General features: G+C 53.9%; 1 protein-coding gene across 1 annotated transcript in view; it reads right to left on the reverse strand.

Moving 5' to 3' along the window:
• Positions 1-3,663: 3,663 nt before the first annotated feature.
• Positions 3,664-20,265, reverse strand: part of STRN4 (striatin 4) — a 31,995-nt gene continuing 15,393 nt past the window's right edge. The window contains exons 7-18 of the mRNA XM_077318468.1: positions 17,752-17,902; positions 16,744-16,857; positions 16,495-16,610; positions 16,063-16,238; positions 15,174-15,221; positions 13,867-13,988; positions 11,899-12,066; positions 10,114-10,254; positions 9,237-9,335; positions 8,100-8,186; positions 6,331-6,523; positions 3,664-6,236 (exon numbers count right to left, since the gene is read on the reverse strand). Of these exons, the coding sequence (XP_077174583.1) occupies positions 6,354-6,523; positions 8,100-8,186; positions 9,237-9,335; positions 10,114-10,254; positions 11,899-12,066; positions 13,867-13,988; positions 15,174-15,221; positions 16,063-16,238; positions 16,495-16,610; positions 16,744-16,857; positions 17,752-17,902 (1,392 nt within the window). The 3' untranslated portion in view covers positions 3,664-6,236; positions 6,331-6,353. The remainder of the gene's footprint in view (positions 6,237-6,330; positions 6,524-8,099; positions 8,187-9,236; positions 9,336-10,113; positions 10,255-11,898; positions 12,067-13,866; positions 13,989-15,173; positions 15,222-16,062; positions 16,239-16,494; positions 16,611-16,743; positions 16,858-17,751; positions 17,903-20,265) is intronic.

Below are 20,265 nucleotides of genomic sequence, written 5' to 3' on the forward strand. Positions count from 1 at the left end.
CAGTAAAAGGCGTTGAGTGGTCCCCAGTGATGAAAAGGTTGGGGACTACTAGTTTAAACTAACCTGCTTTCCCCAGAATGTTTATTTGTATTTTGATTTGGATGCCACCCCAATCCAGCCTACTCAGAGTGGCTGACAGCAATACAATTAAAAGCCTGTACAAATTTAACATTTTAAAGAAAAAGAGTTGGTTCTTAGATGCCGCTTTTCTCTACCTGGAGGAGGCTCAAAGTCGCTTCCAATTGTCTTCCCTTCCTCTCCCCACAACAGACACCCTGTGGGGTGGGTGAGGCTGAGAGAGGCCTGATATTCCTGCTCAGTCAGAACAGCCTGATCAGTGCCGTGGTGAGCCCAAGGTCACCCAGCTGGCTGCATGTGGGGGAGTGCAGAATCAAACCTGGCTTGCCAGATTAGAAGTCTGCACTCCTAACCACTACACCAAACTGGCTTAGATGGTATGGTGGGCCCTGGCCTCAACCCAGCGCTGCATGGAAGAGTGCCATCCTACACACATGCACACCCTGGACCATGGGAAGCTCCCTGAGCGCTCACCCCAGCGCCAGCCTCTCGTTCCACCCGCCTGGGGCCGGGGATTGCCAGCCACGTGGAACCAGCTGCACAGAGAGCTCCTCGGGGGACATATTTGGCGAGGCCTTCTCTAAGGTATGCACGTCCCACACTGCATCAGGCCTTATCAGTTAAAACCAGCACCTTAAACCAGATCTGGAACTGATCAGCCACCTGTGCAGCCACTGGAGAACCAATTGGATCCAGCTTTTACATTCCTTAGCAAAGACAGCAGAAGGATCCGAGGACTGGAAAGGAGGCCAGAGACTCCCTCCACTAGCACAGCCGTTGAAATCTTCACCCCATCCGGTTTGGGAGGATCAGAACGCCAGCTGGCAGGCGCTGAAACAGCCTCTGGATTTCCAACCCCCAACCCCCGAATAAATAATTTTAGAATTCCAGACTCATTTCTAATGCTGTGAGCCCCATCTGAAAGGGGGATACGATCATCATGTCAAATAAATCAGGGGTAGTCAACCTGTGGTCCTCCAGATGTTCATGGACTACAATTCACATGAGCCCCTGCCAGCAAACCCTGACAGGGGCACATGGGAATTGTAGTCCATGAACATCTGGAGGACCACAGGTTGACTACCCCTGGAATAAATCAATGTTGTGAAAAAACCAAGGGCAGAGGTCGTTCTGAAACAGACAAAATTAATGTGGGGGGGAGAGAAATATTACAGGGAAAGAAAGTTCTTTATATCCCACTTTTCACTACCTGAAGGAGTCTCCAAGCAGCTTAACAATTGCCTTCCCTTCCTCCCCCCATAACAGGCACCCTGTGAGGTAGGTGGGGCTGAGAGAGCTCTGAGAGAACTGGCACTGGCCCAAGGGGGTTCAAGCTCTCTTGAAGCAACAGGCAAACCCTATGCCCTTTGACCCTTTGGGTCAAAACGGCCTGCTTGGAACAGAGGGGCTAACTAACCTGAGAACAGGAAAGGGGCCCCAAGGCTTTTGGTTTTCCCCACTGGGAGGAGGGTCACCTCCAGCTCCCTTTGCTCCCCCCAAGAACATGCGCAAAGGTGCCAGGTACTGAACTAGACTGCTAACAGAGCAAGGTGTAGATCAGGGATAGTCAAAACTGCGGCCCTCCAGATGTCCATGGACTACAATTCCCAGGAGCCCCTGCCAGCATTCTGGCAGGGGCTCCTGGGAATTGTAGTCCATGGACATCTGGAGGGCCGCAGTTTGACTACCCCTGGTGTAGATTGTCCATTCAGACTGGCAGCTGCACTCTGTCAGAGGCCTTCTCCAGCACCTGGGTCCTTTTCAACCACAGAGGCTGGGGATTGAACCTGGGACCTTCTGCAGGCTGAGCAGGCTCTGCCCACCAAGCCCATAAAGTGGGCTTGAAGGTGTCCACGGCTGAAATCACACCCCCGGGGCCATCAAGGTCAATACGGCCTGCCCAGTCAGAGCACAGCCCTCCAGGTTCTCAAGAGGAGGTCCTCCACATGGGCAGCTACCCTGGTTCCTTTTAGCAGAGATGCCTCCAGGGTCTGACCTGCAAGCCCTCCCCCCTGAGCCGCAGCCCCCTCCGAGTGACACCTGCAGGAACCTGTGCATGAGAATGAGGATGAGCAGAAACTCCAAAGGAGCACATAGCGGCTTTTAAAGGATGCATCTTTGAGTCAATGGCCAGATGAAATGGGCCGAGCCAGGAGAAGGAAGACAGGCAAGTTCTTGCACCCAGAACAGGCCTTAGCTGGGCCAGGCGCACCCTTCCTGTGTGCCAGCTCAGAGCCGACAGTGCCCTTAGCCGAGCCTCAGCACACCAAAGGACAGACGAGCCTGGGCTATGCTCTGCCCCGGGTCGCTTGTTCTTGCAACGGATGAGAAAATGAATGGGCTCTCCCTTAGAGATCAGAAACTTAAAACCAAGGGGCTGAACTCTGTTTTCCATGGGAAGACTGAAATATCCTAGGCTCAAATAGCAACATGATGCAAAGTTCACCCCTGCTTGTGCAGGCTGCCCAAAACCATACCGTGGCATCAGGGAGCTCATGGTGGAGGCAAAACTTCCATGTTGGAGAAGCCAGCCCTTCTCCGTGGGCTTCAGTGGCCAAGAGTTGCCCTTGAACCCTAGAGAGGCGGGCTGCGCTGTGTGACCTTACAGCCGGGCTCTGGGAGTCAATCTGAGGCCTGCATCCTCCGCCTCACGTGGAGCCTGGCCTGAAAGCCCTCCTGTTTCTCCAGCACAAGAACAGCCTTGTTCAAGGCCCGCTCTGCAGGGTGTGTGAGCGACTGTGTGTGTTCAACCCTGGCAGCATTTCCACCCCTCCAAACGGAGGATTTTACTCATGGGTGGGGTGGCTTTTGGAAGAAAGAAAGGCAAGCCACGAACAGCCAGGAGGGAAGTGGAAGCAGAAAGCAGCGCCACGGATCTGTGCAAAAATGGATGCTCATGAGTGGCCACAAAGAGAAGCCAAGCGCCCTGTTGCTGCTCAACCCAAAGGTACAAATTCAGCTGGTTTGGCCTCTCTTGCACCCACCTGCAGACAGCTGTGCCCATCTTTTAAAAAAGCAAGGATGGATGGCAGAAAAATCACACCCAGACCAAGCACAACTAGCCCCCTCACCCTCACCCTCACCCTCCCCACAAGTTAAGGCTTTCTGGGCAGGTGACCTACAACCCCTATCTGCCAAACTGATATGTCAACGTCGTCCTTAATGGTAGTGCGGAAACACCATTAGAAATCAAGGAGGCTACATTCCCTGCTGTTAAAACCAAGAAACTGGCCACCCAACCTGATGCCCCAAACACATGGTTTTTACCACTGACCCTGTCGTTTTCTCTGCCAACTTGGGGCAAGGAGTTCCAAAGACCACCTTGCCAGGGGGTTGGGCGGTTCGGTGCCAGGGTTGGGCGGTTCGGTGGCTGCCAAGGTTGGGCGGTTCGGTGGCCGAAGCAGCCGTTCCAGCCTGAAGCAGCCAGCAGTGCTGGCTGCTTCAGGCTGGAACGGCTGCTTCGGCCACCGAACCGCCCAACCCTACTAACTGCTACCACCCCCTAAGAAGGCCACCCCTACCAGAGAACCACTTTCGGCCTCCCTTGTTCCGATCCAGGACAATTCGACAGTGCCGAAGCCCGACTCTTACTCCAAAGGGTTTTCTTTTAATTATTATTATGAGACAGTTCCCCCCCCATGCCCCCTTCAACATACAATTCAGTCTTGTGATTAAACAGGACAAAAAAAAAGAAAGAAAAAGAGAAAGGTGTGAAGAAAAGGAAGGAAGCTCAAATAATAATAATAAATATACAATAAAAAGCGGACTGGCTTTTCGTTGGGGGGGGGGTTGTTGCTTCTTTCTTTTAAAGGCAAAAAATGTTCTTCAGTCGGGATAAATACAGCACACAGATACGGAAGGGGAACACCGAGAAGAAGGGGGGGCATTGAGGGGTTAGGCTGAAGTTTTAAGCTTAGTGGTTGGCGGGGTTGGAGCCGTGAGATTCGGGAGGGCCAGAAAGAGGGAGGGGGAAGGAGAGAGAAGCCAAGAGAATACTAACCCCAGGCCACTCCCAAGATCCCAAAAGAGAAGAAATTAGAGGGGGACGGGGATTTCTCTCTCTCTCTCTCTCTCTCCCCCCCCCTGCCTCGCCCCCACCCCCAGCTTTAGCTCTGCTCAGCCCTATTTTAAAGAGGAGGGAAAGAAATCATGGCTCTTGGGAACTATCACACAGTGATAACGTGATTGGGAGTACTTCAGTAAAAGCCCTTTGGGTGTCGCAAAGGGGGGGGGGTTGTTTTGCAAATCCGATTTCACCTACTATACAAAATGTACAAAAAAAGAGGGGGGGGAATAAAAGAGAGGGAACGAAGGTGCAGCCGAGGGAGGCCAGGGCCAAACTTTTTATCAACGGGACCCCACCTGCTGCCTTCTCTGCACGCTGTCTTGCCTTGATTTGTCATGCACTGCTCTGCTTCTTTTGGGGGGGGCACACCAGGGGGCTTCCCCCCACAAACATGCAACCTGGGCCTGGTCCACTCCTCTTCCAGGTTCCGCGGGGATGGCCTCCAAGAGTCCCCTCAGCCACCAGGGCAGGGGCCGGAGACGTGCTGCTTGGAGCAGGGAAATCCCCAAGAAGGCTCTCGGGGCACTGCCTGCCCCCCCCCCCCCCACTCCGGTGGACAGGCAGAAGGCTGAAGGAGGGCAGGGCTCTGCTTTGCTGCTGAGTGGGAGGAAAAGGAGGGGGGCTCTGAGCTTCGATCTGCACCCTAAGAGGGCATGCCCATCAAACCCACGCACGTGCGCTCCACTTCCCTGTCCAGTGAGCATTTCTTTTTACAGCTGCCAGGCGCACCCCAGGCAGGAGGAAGAATTCAAGGCTGCAGCTGTTCAGGGATGAGGGGGGGAGGGAGGGGGGGAGATTTATTGCTGAGACAGGGAAACCCAGAAGGAGGCCAAGAGCCAGAAGGGGCTTGGGGGAATCAATGGCTTGAGGGGGGAGGAAGCCGGCCACTCCCCCACCCCGATTTCCCTAACTGTGTCAAGCGGCAGATCTGCCTTTCTGGAGAAAAGCCCTTGGAAGGAGGAGGGAACTCGTGCTGTTGTTCCCCCCACCAGTAGAACCGCTCTGCCCCAGCAGAAGTGGGCCAAGACCATCTGTCTGCACGAACATGCACCCCCCACCCCCACCCCCAGGAAGCATTTCTGGCTCAAGACCCTGGGGCTTCCTGACCGCTTCCCTGCTCGCCTTCAGTGGCTGGCAGCAATGAGGAAGACTATGGGCTCAGACCTGCTGGGCAGCTGGCTGCTGGATCCCTGCTGCCTCCTGCCCCGCTTGCTTGCCCTTCTCTGCTTCTCCCCCTTCCCTTGGAGCTCCGGAGGAAGGAGTTGGGGGGGAGCTGTGGCACCTGGCAGAAGGTAGACGGGGGAGGGATTCTGACCCACTCCTCCCGTCTCTGTGAAGATCAGCTGGGGGAAGGAGTGGCAGAACAGGGAAGGGAAGGGAAGGGAGGGGGTATCCGCAGTATCACTGGACCCTCCACTATCCCTTGAAATCCAGGGCGGCTGCAGCTGGTTGGCACAGGAGAAGAGGGGAGGGCAGGTGGCTTAGCCTTTCCTCCCTCCCTCCCGCGGCTCAGGCGAGGGCATTTTGTCAGGAGACAGAGATCCAGACGGAAGCATGCGAAGAGCCATGCGCCAGCCAAGGTGCGCTTCTGCCCCAGAGCTGGACGTTGTTCTTTCTGCACCGGACTACGCAGCCCCCCCACCACCCCCACTTCCCAAACAGCTGAAATTGGGTTAGTTAAAAAATACAAAACAGTCAAAGGCCCAAGGGGCAGTAGAGGGGAGCCGTGAGAACCCCCAGCGTCTTTCCGGAGGCAGGACCCACGAGTGAGGGTGCGGGCGCTTCCCGAATACCCCAGGCCACGTTCCTCCCACCCGGATAGAGCAGTCCGGGAGGCTCCGTCCACTCCGGGAAATAAAGACCAGGCAACCTTGAAACGAGCGGAAAATATTTTCAGTGCTGGTTGAAAGGAAGGTCGAACCCAAGGTCAGAGAAGGGGGTGGCCTTCCGCCCCGCCCTAGCCGCCGCTGTCCAGCAGGGGTCAGGCCTGAGCTCAGATGGCAATGGAGCGAAGCGTCCAAGTCGGAGAAGGGAAGCATTAGCACCACTGGCTGGGCCAGAGCAAAAGAGAGGAGTCCTGGTGACGGCACACCTGGGGGGGGGGGGGAGAGAGAAAGAGAAGCCGTGAGGAGGGAGGTCCAGGGCTCCTCGGAAGCCACGCACCACCCGTGACGACCACTGCTCACCTGCCGGGCCCCCAGCCGCCTTTTCAGATGAAGACCTTGGCCAGGGCGTCGGCCCCAGCACTGGCGATCAGGGCCTTGCTGGGGTGGAAGGCCACATCATGGATGGCTTCCTCATGCTTCTTGCGGTGCGCCGTGATCTCCTGCATGCAGGTCTTGTTGTCCAGGTTCCAGAGCCGGAGGGAACAGTCATGGCCTGGGGAGGGAGGGAGGGAAGGGGGTAGTGAGGGGTGGGGGGCCCAGCACTCCCCCCCGACAGCTTGTCAGGGCAAATTTATTTAGTTTAGATTTTATACAGTTTTTCCTGCCCCCCCCCAAAGTACACAGCCTGCTAAGGGGCTCGGAGAGGAGTGTTCTTAGGGCCACTGGCAGTGAAGAGGCAGCGAGCAAAGAGCCACCAAGCTGCTTCCAACTTTTATGTTTTCGATTTCTGTACTGCCCCTCTTGGACTCCCTGCCTGGTTACGGTAAACAGCCATGTGTGTCAACAACAGCAATAAACTATATTAAAGAATTATATTTATACATTGTCAGTAATGCTAAAGCCATCTTCAAAAACATTAAAAGGTAAAGGTAAAGGTATCCCCTGTGCAAGCACCGAGTCATGTTGGGGTGACGCCCTCTAGCGTTTTCATGGCAGACTCAATACGGGGAGGTTTGCCAGTGCCTTCCCCAGTCATTAACAATAATTTAAGCAGCTGTCAGCAACCAGTAGTTGATACTGTAGTTAAAAAGATGGGAACTGCACCAGCACAGGGGAGGGGGGGTGAGGGGAGCCATGTTTAATTGTTGCAGATGACTTCCGACTATTCAGCTGGCCTCAACCATAAGCGTGGCGGAAGAGCTTCGCCTCGCAGACCTTAGCAAGTTCCGTCTGAGCCCTGATTTCACTGGGGAGCTCGTTCCAACAGGTGGGAACAGGGCCTCCGCTGATTAGTATTGCTGATTGGTATTGCTAAAATAAGAGCCTCTTGTGGCGCAGAGTGGTAAGGCAGCCGTCTGAAAGCTTTGCCCATGAGGCTGGGAGTTCAATCCCAGCAGCCGGCTCAAGGGTGACTCAGCCTTCCATCCTTCCGAGGTCGGTAAAATGAGGACCCAGCTTGCTTGCTGGGGGGTAAACGGTAATGACTGGGGAAGGCACTGGCAAACCACCCCGTATTGAGTCTGCCATGAAAACGCTGGAGGGCGTCACCCCAAGGGTCAGACATGACCTGGTGCTTGCACAGGGGATACCTTTACCTTTACCTTATTGCTAAAACAAAGTGCTCTCTGGGGAACGTATCCAGAGATACGTGTCCCTCAGATATGCTGGGCCCAAACAGCAACCCTATGAATTAATAATGTCCCCATGTCTGACGGCTGATAGCTATAGCCTTGCTCTGGCTTAGCAAACTGAGGGCTCGTTCGTTCGTTCACAACCCTTTGTTTAGATCTGGGTGGCTAAATCATGGCTTTCCAAATGTCCATGGAGTACAATTCCCATGAGCCCATGGAGAGCCACAGTATGGCCAACCCTAGTTTTCATCAAGATACATGGCTGTGTTTGTCAGCCCATGTCCAGAAGCACCTGAAAGACTAACCAAAATGAGCAAGAGATTTTGGGAGACCCTGGATACTGCCACAAATTCTGTTCCTTTTTTTAAGGTGCTCCTGGCCTCTGGGGCTTTTTCCTACCCCTTGATTTGCCTCATGACCCTACGGTTTTTGGGACCACGCAGTGCCACGAGGAGGCTGCAGAGGAATTCTGAGCACGAGAGAAAGGAAGGAACTTACTCCCTGACAAAAGGAAGACTCCGTTGGGATCCACAGCAAGACAGGTGACGGCATCCAGGTGAGCTACCATGGAGTGGACTACTTTCCCTGAACAAGGAGGAAGAGAGAATTTTAAACACGTATCTTCGCATCAGTCACATTGAGAGCCAGTGCGGGGCAGTTGAGACCCAGGTCTGAATACCCGCTCTGAAATATAAGTTCTCTGGGTGACCTTGGACTGGTTAAACCAGGGGTAGTCAAACTGCGGCCCTCCAGATGTCCATGGACTACAATTCCCAGGAGCCCCTGCCAGCGAACGCTGGGAATTGTAGTCCATGGACATCTGGAGGGCCGCCGTTTGACTACCCCTGGGCTAAACTCTCAGCCTCGCCTGCCTCAGGAGTGTTTGGGAGGATCAAATGGAGGAGAGGAGAATGTGGGAGGGTGCTTTAGGTCCCCGCGGGGGAGGCAGGCAGGGCACAAACTAACTAAATAGAGACAGACATTTCAACTCCCCCACAAGAGTCATTTGGGAAGCAGCCCATTTGGGGAGGGGCCCCACTGAAGAAGAAGAAGAAGAGTTGGTTCTTATATGCTGCTTTTTCCTACCCGAAGGAGGCTCAAAGCGGCTTCCAATTGCCTTCCCTTTCCTCTCCCCACAACAGACACCCTGTGAGGGAGGGGAGGCTGAGAGAGCCCTGAGATTACTGAAGAAGAAGAAGAGTTGGTTCTTAGATGCCGCTTTTCTCTACCCAAAGGAGGCTCAAAGCGGCTTACAGTCGCCTTCCCTTTCCTCTCCCCACAACAGACACCCTGTGTGGTGGGTGAGGCTGAGAGAGCCCTGATATCGCTGCCCGGTCAGAACAGTTTTATCAATGCCATGGTGAGCCCAAGGTCACCCAGCTGGTTGCATGTGGGGGAGCACAGAATCGAACCCGGCATGGCCGATTCGAAGTCCGCACTCCTAACCACTACACCAAACCACTACACCAAACTGCCATCGCCCAGAAGGACAGGGGGTGAACGTCACAAATAAGGCTACCCAGGGCAACTGTGGTGAGGGGTGGTCGTTCTGCTCCAGGGAATGAAGCCGAGGGGGAGCTGCTCCTCAGAGAGTGGGGACCGGGCCGCAGGGCTGCATCCCGGTCCTGGACTCACCTGTCCGATTGTCGAGGAAGCGGATGCCTCGGTCATCGTGGGCCGTAATGGTGACCGGCTGGGTTGGGTGGCTCACGACTTGGTTGATCTGACTGGCTCCTGTGGGCGGGGGAAGGAGAAGGAGAGGTGCTTGCTGGACTCTGCTCTGCCTTCCCATAAAAGGCACGGGGGACGCCAGGTGACTTCTCCCAGGGGAGCCGCACTGTAGCTTGCAAAAGTTCTTTGTGTGTGTGTGCGTGCGTGTGTGGGTGGGGGGGAGTTTCCAAATTCTCTTGAATCTCCCTCTTGCATTTCACTTCCTTCTTCCAACTACAGCCAACCTCCCGAGCCCAGCCCTGCCTCCAGGAACGCTTCCAGATTGACCTTTCCCCTTCCAGTTTTGCGTGAGGCCCTCCCACCAACGTGGCCCTGCCTTTTCCCAAGTTAGCATTAGAGTTGGGCACTTCGGCATCCAAAGAGGCCGGTCCAGGTCGAAGCAGCCAGCACCATGATGTGGGGGGGGAGGCGCCAGCGCTGTCAACAGCTGCTTAAAGTTATTATGTTTTGCTGTTGGAAATGTTATACGTTCATACAAGTTATTCCACTGTTAAAAACGTTATAAGTTCATAATCACGATGTTCACTGTATTGTACTATGAATCTCTATTGTAAACCGCCTTGAGCTGCAAGGGAGGGCAGTATATAAATGTAATAAAATAAATTAAATAAATGAAACTGAGTCTTCTCTCTGAATCCAGAATGACTCGCTGCAACGTTACCGGGGGGCTTCGTGGTCTCTCTTGCACCTGCTTTGAGGTCAGGAGAAGCGAGCCTAGCCCTGACTTCTCAGCTGCCCCCTCTTCCCTCTTGCATCCAGTTGCCCCCCAGGCCCGACTCACCACTGGCTGGCCGAGACTCCAAGGTCAGGACGGGGCAGGTGGCTTCCACGTCGTAGAGGACAGCATCGCCCGTCTGGAAGGCAGCCACGGCGTGCGCAGGGTCGGTGCTGGAGAACGTGACGGAGGTCGGGATCCCGTGCTCTGCGGGCGGAGACGACACAAACAAGCGTTTGGACCAGGGGTAGTCAAACTGCGGCCCTCCAGATGTCCATGGACTACAATTTCCATGAGCCCCTGCCAGCATTCGCTGGCAGGGGCTCATGGGAATTGTAGTCCATGGACATCTGGAGGGCCGCAGTTTGACTACCCATGGTTTGGACGCTGGCTCCACCTGCGGCCCGGCATCCAAACAGTGCTGCTCTTGCAAATCCCAGCTTTGCTGCGGAAGCTTGCTGGGTGACAGCATCTCAGTCTAGCCTGCCTCACAGGATTGTTGGGAGGATAAAAGAGAGGAGAGAACTCTACATCTAAGCTGCTTTGGGTCGTCGTCGTCCCCCCCACCAAGGATGCCCGATGTTGCCTCGTGTGCAGCACCGGGATTCCGTGGATTAATGCCTCTGCATGGGGAGATTCCCCACAGCTGCTCGGGCTAGTAGCTAGCCACAGACAGAGCTCTCCTTCCCATGAGCTTCTCTAATCCCCTTTTAAAGCTGACTACATCATGACACCCTCTGGCAGCAAACTCCACGTCTTAATCACTCTCTGTGTAAAGAAGCATTTCCTTTCCCCCTCCTGATCCTACTGCCCCGTTGGCTTCATTGGATGCCCTTCGCGTTCTAGTCTTTGGGGAAAGAAACGTTTCTCTTTCTCTACTCTCTCCACTACAGGCATCACTGTGTAAACTTTTATCATAAAGGTAAAGGTATCCCCTGTGCAAGCACCAGGTCCTGTCTGACCCTTGGGATGACGCCCTCCAGCGATTTTATGGCAGACTCAATACGGGGTGGTTTCCCAGTGCCTTCCCCAGTCATTACCGTTTACCCTCCAGCAAGCTGGGATTGAACTTCCAGCCTCAAGGGCAGAGCTTTCAGACAGCTGCCTTACCACTGTGCACCACAAGAGGCTCGGACTTTTATCATATCCCCGCTTTTCTCAGCTGACTAGCCCCAGACCCTTCGGCCTTCCTCCTAGGGAAGGGGCTCCAACCCCCTTGTCATCTGGGCTGCCCCCTTCTGTCCCTTGCACAGCTTTTCACCAAAATCCCTACACTGAACACCGGGTTTGGTTGCCTGCTCTGTGCCTTCTCAACACCGTTTGAGAAACCAGGCGTGGGGGGAGATTATTCTCCATGCATAGCTTTAGGGAGAAGTTAGGACCAGAAAAAACATGCATGACCTCTACTGTTCATACCAAGAATGACAGACAGATGATGCCTTTTGATAAATTAAAACCAGCCAAAGTATCACAGAACAGTAAGCAAGCTTGGGAGTAACACAGAATTCTTCATCAGGCTGAATGTCAAAGGGGGGGGGGTGGTCTGTTCTCTTGTACTGAATATTGACAAAGTGGGTCAGCAGCACAGCCCAGGGCAGGGTTATACCAGTCCAGGTTGATCTGCTTATAGGGGTTTTATTGGAATATGAGATTTTTTCATTATAAGCCACCACGTGTCTTTCGAGAGTGTCAGGATATAAGCCCAGAATTAATTAAATAATACCAGGAAGAACCCTGGGTGCAGAAGCCTGCTGGGCACAAAACCAGAGCCCCTGGGAGGACTGGGAAGGGCCCCCCCCCTCCAATTGACCCACCAGCCTGTTGACCAAATGCTTCTGCGGCGTAACTCACCACTCCCCGTGCTGTAGGTGCTGAGGCAGGAGGAGCTACTGGCCGGGTACCAGACCTTCACGGTGCCGTCTGCCGAGCAGGAAGCCAGGCAGTTCTTGGAGGGGCTGAACGCCAAGCCCCAGACAGCGTCTGTGTGGCCGTCCAGGACCTTGCTGAGCACGCTCGGATCTATGCCAGAAACAAACCCACACAGAATCAGCACCAGGGGCTTGTGGTGGTGTGAGTCGATACAGTGATCATGGGATCCGGCCAGTTCCCACACCAGGGTGGGATGCCAGGTTTCAGGTGGGAATACAACAAAAAAGAACTGGGGCACACATTATGGGGGAAATACCAGGAGAAAAGGGTGCTGCGTGGGACTCTGAACTACAGCAAGCAAGGCTTCCAAAAGGGCAAAATAGCTACTTATGAAGTATCAAGACAATCATAATAATCAAACAATATTGCAAATCTGTGTACAAAACAATACAACAAGTGTAATACAAAAAACAGTTCAGGCAACAGTTCATCAACTGGAGTCCAAGCGGGGAGTCCCCCGTTTCAGAGAGGGGCTTCTCCAAGGCACCCAACAGAAGTAAAGATATTATCAAGTTCCTCAAGGGAATAAACACCAACAAATTCCTTCCATCAATGGTGCTTTTTCAAGTTGCACAGGGCCCGCTCCATGACCAAGGAAAGAATAGAAATTACAACCCTATGTTGTAAGTGTTGCCGGAACTATCTTTTGTATTGTATTGTTGTACACAAATTTACAGTATTATTATTAGTGATGATGTGGACAGAAATAGGTACAGACGTAAAGTCTGCATGAGTCTGGGAAGGAGGGAACAAACAGCCCTGGAACTAGTAGGTGTTCCACATACCTGTGAGAGTCAGGCTGTCACAACTGTTTTATTTAGTAAATTTCTAGTCTGCCTTCCTCCTTGGACTCAAGGACACATGGTAGGACCCTTAAAGCCCTCCACAAAGGGTTCGTTTGATGACAGAGCACAGCCTGAGGGAGGGCCGGTGCTCTTAAAAGACCCAGCCTCCAAATAACAACAACCAAAGACTTGGTGGAAGAGCTTCACTTTACAAGACCTGAGGAACTTTGGTAGCTCCATCAGGGCCCTCAGCTCTCCCAGGAGCTCATTCCACCAGGTCGGGGCCGGGACTGAAAAGGCCAAGCATACCTCTCTGGTACGCGGATTAGTATCTGCGGAGCGAAGGGCCCTGCGGGGGGCATAAGTAGACAAGCGGTCCCTCAGTTAGGCAGGGCCCAAGCTGCGGAAGGCCTTAAAGGTCAGAACCAAAACCTTGAACTTGATTCAGGCCAAGACTGGTAACCATTGCAGCTGCCTCAGCACAGGCTGGATGTGGGACCTCGGTGATTCAGGCCAGCAGCCTACACCATGTACCTCTCTAGGCTTGATATGGACAGCCCAGGCAAGCCCAACACAGCCAGATCTCAGAAGCTGGTTAGTCCTCGGCTGAGAGTCCAGGGCTGTTTGGCAGAGGGAGGCAATGGCAAACCACCTCTGAGTAGCTCTGGCCTCCAGCTCCTCTGTCCCAGAGAGCCCACGCAAGCCCACTCCTGGCAGATTTCAGAAGCTAAGCAGGGCGACTATTTGGACGGAAGCTCTCTAAGGATCTGGCTGGTAGTTCCTCCGAGGAGCACTAGGGGGGGGTCCATGATGCAGAGGGAGGTAATGGCAATCCACCTCTGAACACCCCTTGGATCTCCTGCCTGCCCTCCACACCCTCTACAGCAGGGGTAGTCAAACTGCGGCCCTCCAGATGTCCATGGACTACAATTCCCATTCGCTGGCAGGGGCTCCTGGGAATTGTAGTCCATGGACAACTGGCGGGCCACAGTTTGACTACCCCTGCCCTACAGGTTGATGTTGGTCAGCTGTGACCAGACAGCCCTTCACCCCAGCTGGAAAGGTGAGTCAAAGTGCTTGTAGGACACCTGGCCACCTTGCCTACCATAACCATCGTAGGGGTCCATGCCCAGATCTGGGATCCTCCAGCAACGGATCCTGGCGTCCGATCCTCCGCTGTAGCAGTATTCACTGTTGCAGCCCATAGCAACGGAAAGCACCGGGCCCCTAATGAGGAACGAAAGAGAAGCCATGTTGGACCAGGCCCATGACCCCCCCCCGTCCAGCATTCTGTGTTTCACAGGCGGTCCCACCAGGAGGGCCAGAACTCCAGGAGCCCTCCCACTGTGGCCCCCTAAGCACCAAGAAGACAGAGCATCCCCGCCCCAGGCAGAATGACATAAGAGAAGCCATGTTGGATCAGGCCAATGGCCCACCCCGTCCGTCACACCATGGCCAAAACCCAGGGGCCAACAAGGGCATGAGGATTTATTTCTCCGCTCAACAGAGAGCCATCTTCCAGCTCCAGCTGCTGTTTGGAAGCCACGTCTCAGGGAAGCTCAGAACTCTTCAGAGGCGGATGAGAAGTTCCTTGACGGGGCTGGTAATGGCTGGCAAACCTGCCCCCCCAACCCCCCCCCCCAAGCAGAGGCAGGCCACACTCACAATGCAAGCCAACCTGTATGCCCCGCTGTCAACAGCACACTTCGGAATGTGACCCAGAATCTGCTGCAAATAGGCTGGGCTTCTCTTAGCAGAGAAGTCCTCCAGGAAAGGGCTCATTCGACGTATGAACTCGGGAGTGGGACACAACTGGAAGCCAATGGGGGTCACAGGCAAATGCGTTTCTAAAGGCGTCACAGCCCAGGGGACCCGTCTGCTACGCTCTTCTTGGTGGCTTAGCTGCAGGGGGTCCTTTGGGCACCTTTGGAATTCTGACAAAGGATGGGGGGGGGGCACAATCAGGAAAATGGCCAACCATAAAGTATCAGGGACTGAGGTTATGTACCAGCCGAAGAGTCTCTCTTCAACATTTCTGTCTACCAGGAGGCCTTTCAAATCTGCAAAGCCAATCTGAAGCTTTGCCAGGGGAAAGGCCTACCTGGCTCCACCAACTCTCTCAAAGAGCTTGGTGGGAGCCAGGAAAGGTGCTGATGGGCAAGAAGGTGCCCATCAGCACCATGTTGGGGACCCCCAGCTTAATGTTTGCCTCAAGGGCAGGGTAGTCAAACCGCAGCCCTCCAGATGTCCATGGACTACAATTCCCAGAAGCCCCTGCCAGCATTTGCTGGCAGGGGCTTCTGGGAATTGTAGTCCATGGACATCTGGAGGGCCGCGGTTTGACTACCCCTGCTCTAGGGCCACTGAGGAATCAAGGCCCTCTGCTCTCATCCCCCTGCCCTTCACACACACCTGTGTCCCCTGAATGCATAGACCGGTTCCACATCCAACGCTGCATTCCTGAAACAACAGAGAAGAAAAAGAGATAAGGAAAACCGAGATGAGCCACTGGAAGAAGGAAACTGTGCACCAGGACTTCCACTACACACCCACACATCTCCACACTCCCCTGGGGCTTCAGGAAGCCCACGACACAAAGCCGATAGCCCTCCCTAGCTGTAGCACTCCCTAACAGGACCGCCCTGGATCACATCCGTGGCTTGACTTCTCTTCCAAGGATTCCCCTAGAAGGCTAGAGCTAGCAGTCCTAGCTACATCTGGTGGCAGTGAATCCCACAACTCAAGTAGGAGTCAGGCACAAGCTAGCATGGCCGGGCCAGATCTCAGAAGCCAGACAGGGCGCGCCCCAGTTATTGCATTCGGATGGGAATCTGCCGATGAAACCCCGAGGATGGCTGGAACCGCTGCTTCGGCCGCCGAAGCACCAAACCCTACTCTAAATATCTCTTGCCTTGGAAATCCTACGTGTGCCTGGCAGCTGGGACATCCGAGGCCTTTACACAAACTCACAAACGTGAAGAGAGGCTCTGCCTTGAAGTCGCTGCCTCCTCGCTGTGTGCTGGCACTGTGTTCTGATGCCTACACAGGAGGCTCACCAGCTACCTTCCTCCATCCTGTGCACATGAGTCTCTCAGTGGGCATGCCACATCGGGACTTTCAGCATGCCAAGGCTCATGTTCCGCCGCCAGGCAGCCTTCCTCCTACCTCGGATGGGCAGACCACCCAGCTGAAAGGCCAACCAATTTGTCACCCTCCCCCCCCCCCCACAAACAAGAGTGGTTTCGGCCATTTTCAGGCTGGCTGACAGCCGCCTGTCGGGCCAGAGGGGCCCGATGCTCACTTTTTGGCGGCAACCGTCTTCTGGAGGTTCCACAGCTTCAGTGTGCCGTCCTCCGAGGCGGTGATGAGGGCGGACTCTGCGTGGTGGAACACCAGGGCCCGGATGCCGTCGTAGTGGCTCCTGAGGGTGAATTTGGGATTCCAGGTCTTTTTGAAGGAGTCTTTGCTGTCCGAGAGCTGGAGCAGGAGTGAAATTAGGATAAGGGAAAGGGATAAGAGGAAAGGGAAGGCAACTGTAAGCCGCTCCGAGCCTCCTTCGGGTAGAGAAAAGCAGCATCTAAGAACCAACTCTTCTTCTTCTTCTTCTAAGCCACCCAGGTTTGCCAGGTGAACCCTCTCCTCTGCCGGCCCCCCATTGCTCACAAGGTCTCCCCGCTGCCCCTGGACAAGCAGGTGGAAGGAAGCGACTGACCGTTGTCAGAAAGTGACTCACATCACAGCTTAACTCGTTGTCATTAGTGACGGTCAAGTCGGCGAGGTCACCCAAGCTGACCTCTCCTCCGCCAATGGTGTCCATGATGAAAACGTCCGAGGAGAAGCCCAGCGACCCTGCAGAAGGGAGGGGAAAGAGCTGTGTGGAAGGGCAGAGGCTGAAGGGTCTTGGTCTGCAGGGTGTCCCAGCAACAGACAGAACGCAGAAGGCAAAGGAGCATGAAGCAAAGAAGGTCCAGCAATCTCTCACCTTCATGAGCCCTGGGCTGGCTGGAGATGGCAGACGGCATGGACGGCTTTGGAGGGAGTCCATCGACATCTCTGAGATCAGCAAGCATCCCTTGCAGCTTCACCCGGCGGGTTTCTGCAGGGACGAGGCAACAGGTTTGGGGGAAGTCAGAACAAATCTTGCCAGGTACAAACTGGCAAAATGCCTCAGGGTCAAGAGGCAGAGCTCTAACATGCAGCTGAAGTTGCCGGCATCTGCATCCAATGAGACGGTGTGGTGGGCTAGCACCTGGGAGACCCCCAACTTCCAATCCCCACCAGTACCATGGAAGGTCACCGGCTGACCTTGGGCCAGGCTCATGGGATAGAGAACTCGTGGGCACTGTATGGAATTAAGGAGCAGCAGGCTTAGAACAGATCTAAGGAAGTCTTCCCCCATATATTAATGAACCTGTGGAACTCACTGCTGCAGGCAGCTACAAGCATAGACAAGCTTCAGGAGGGGACTGGAGAAATATATGGAGGCAGAGGTTCATCAGCGGCTCTTACCCACAAGCAGCAGATGGAACCCGCTGCCTGGGGCAGGGATGCTCTGCCTTCTTGGTGCTTGGGGGGCAAGAGTGGGAGGGCTCCCGGAGTCCTGGCCCTGCTGGTGGACCTCCTGATGGCCTCTGGGTTTTGGCCACTGTGGGATATAGTCTTGGACGGGATGGGGCACTGGCCTGATTCAACATGGCTTCTCTTCTTATGTTCCCCCATTCTAATCTACCTCACAGGGTTGTAGTGGAGAGGAAAGGAGAACGGTGTGAAGCCACACTGGGTCCCCAGTTGGGAGAAAGGAGGGGTACAAATTAATCTGGTGCAAGGAACCCTGGGAATTTACGTGTTTTGGCATTTCCCTCCACCCCACTCCTTCTCTGCCTCCTGGGACACGAACAAGAATTCTTGCACAGGGCAAGGGAAAACGTTTCTGAGAGGGGGGGGAGAGCCAAACGCCGGCCTCCCCCCACCCCCGATGCCCTCTCCTTACCGAGCTCTTTCCCATCCCCAGCATGCCGGGCATCCCCAGAGCCATCGCTGTTCTCCCCGGAGCCCAGGAAGTCAAACTCGCTCAGGGCGTCCTCCGAGTCCTCGTCGTCATCCTCGTCCTCCACTTCTGGCACGAGGGGCTTGCTGGTGAGCTAGAAGGAGGGAGGATAACAGAGCCCAGTCGGATGCCTGAAGGGCAGCCAGAAGGGGCCCACTGGCCCGGGAGGAAACAGGCGCTTGTGGCTTAGCAGGACAACTGATCTGCCAGGGGTGGGAGGCTGTGCATAACCCAGGGGTTCACAACACAACAGTGAAAGGAATGGAGTCGGGAGTAAGGTTGCGCACCGAAGCCCGAGGCGGCGCGTAGGAGGCCAGCACTGCAGTGAGGTCGCTGCCACCTCCTCTCCACGCAATGGCCACCTCGGTCTTTGGTGATCACCTAGGTGGCTGAACCTAGTCGGGAGTTCTAACCATCAGACCAACCCCACTGAACTCCCCCCTCTTGCTGGCATTCAGATTAGAAGCTACTGTCCCTACTGTTTGTCCCGGACTAATTAAGAGGTTGTGCCTCACACACACAAGCTAGGCCTTCTGCAGTTTTCAATTGACAGAGTTTTACAGGTTTAAAAAAGATAAAGTGTGCAAGCACCGAGTCATGTCTGACCCTTGGGGGGTGACGCCCTCTAGCGCTTTCATGGCAGACTCAATACGGGGTGGTTTGCCAGTGCCTTCCCCAGTCATTACCATTTACCCCCCAGCAAGCTGGGTACTCATTTTACCGACCTCGGAAGGATGAGCCGGCTGCTGGGATTGAACTCCCAGCCTCACGGGCAGAGCTTTCAGACTGCATTTCTGCTGCCTTACCCCTCTGCGCTACAAGAGGCTCATTTTACAGGTTTAGTTGTGCAATAGTCTGCTTCTGGTCTGAAGTCATTTTAAGGATATTTTAAGGCAGTTTTTAAACGGTCTGCTTTTGTAGCAATAATTTATGACAAATTCTAGGGCACAGTTTTTACTCATCTGAAACAAGACTCTAGAGGGGACATTAAAATTTCCAAAGTAAGACAGAAGTCTCGTATCTGTTATAGTGATGATGACCAAATGCAGATAAGCCTTAACAAATTAAAAGCTCTCTCACTTTAAAAGCCCTGGTTATTGGAGAAGCAAGCACACTTAAAGCTACTTGCATTAGGCCGTTAAAGGACTGTGCTTTAGACCAGGGGTAGTCAACCTGTGGTCCTCCAGATGTCCATGGACTACAATTCCAGCCCCCTGCTGGCAGGGGCTCATGGGAATTGTAGTCCATGGACATCTGGAGGACCACAGGTTGACTACCCCTGCTTTAGACTTCCTCCCCTTGGGTAACACTATGAGCTTGAACAAACACACAAAAACAGAAGGGAGAAAATGCCAACAGACTAGGTAACCAAATAAGTTGAAGGAAAAAAAAAACAATTTAAAGTTAACATTGTGAATTCCCAGAAAAGCTAGAACTATAATCCAAAAGCTTTAATCAAGTTAAAGGTATTAAAAACGGTAAGTCACAAAACAACCACCTTTGGTTACATAGATGTACCTTTCCCTAGGGATGGCCAACCTGTGGCTCTCCAGATGACCATGGACTACAATTCCCATGAGCCCCTGCCAGTGGTGGGCTGGCAAGGGTCTGCGTGAATTGTAGTGCATGGGCTACTGAAGAACCACAATTTGGTCACCCCTGAACTTTTCATAGAATCATCTAGACCAACCCGCTGCACAAGGTCACAACTACTCACAACTACCTGCCCACCCACTGTGACCCCAATTTCATGCCCAAGTGATCCCACACCCAAAATTCCAGAATCCAGCCTGGCCTGGAAGAAATTCACCTGCCATCCCACAGTGGCGATCAACAATTCCCTGGGTAGGGAAGGAAGGGCCCCAAGAGACAAACCCTGGCACATCCCTTCCTGCCCAGCCACTCACAACCTCCCTAAGTTCACAAAATCAGCATTTCTGTCAGATGACTCTACTTAAAAACTTCCAAAGAAGGAGAGCCCACCACCTCCCGAGGAAGCCTGTTCCACTGAGGAACCACTCTGTCAGGAACTTCTTCAGGATGTTTAGCCGAAAATTTGTTGGATTAATTTCAACACATTGGTTCTGGTCTGACCTTCTGGGGCAACAGAAAACAACTCTGCCCCATCTTCTGTATGAAAGCCCCTTGAGTATTTGAAGATGGTCATCATGTCACCTCTCAGCCCTCTCCTCTCCAGGCTAAACAGACCAAACTCCCTTAAGCTTTCCTCATAGGACTTGGGTCTCCAAACCCCTCACCATCTTTGTAGCCTCCTCTGGACATGCTCCATCTTCCCTTCAGTTGTAGTGCCCCAAACTGAACACAGTACTCCAAGTGAGGCTTAACCAGAACAGAGTAAAGCCATAACATCACCTTGCGTGATCTGGACACTATACTTTTTATACAAGGGGATGCCATACAGTTATACGCATCACTTAGTCCCCCCCAGTACCTTTA

This window comes from Paroedura picta, unplaced genomic scaffold, assembly GCF_049243985.1.
Source record: "Paroedura picta isolate Pp20150507F unplaced genomic scaffold, Ppicta_v3.0 Ppicta_v3_sca21, whole genome shotgun sequence".
NCBI lineage: Eukaryota > Metazoa > Chordata > Lepidosauria > Squamata > Gekkonidae > Paroedura > Paroedura picta.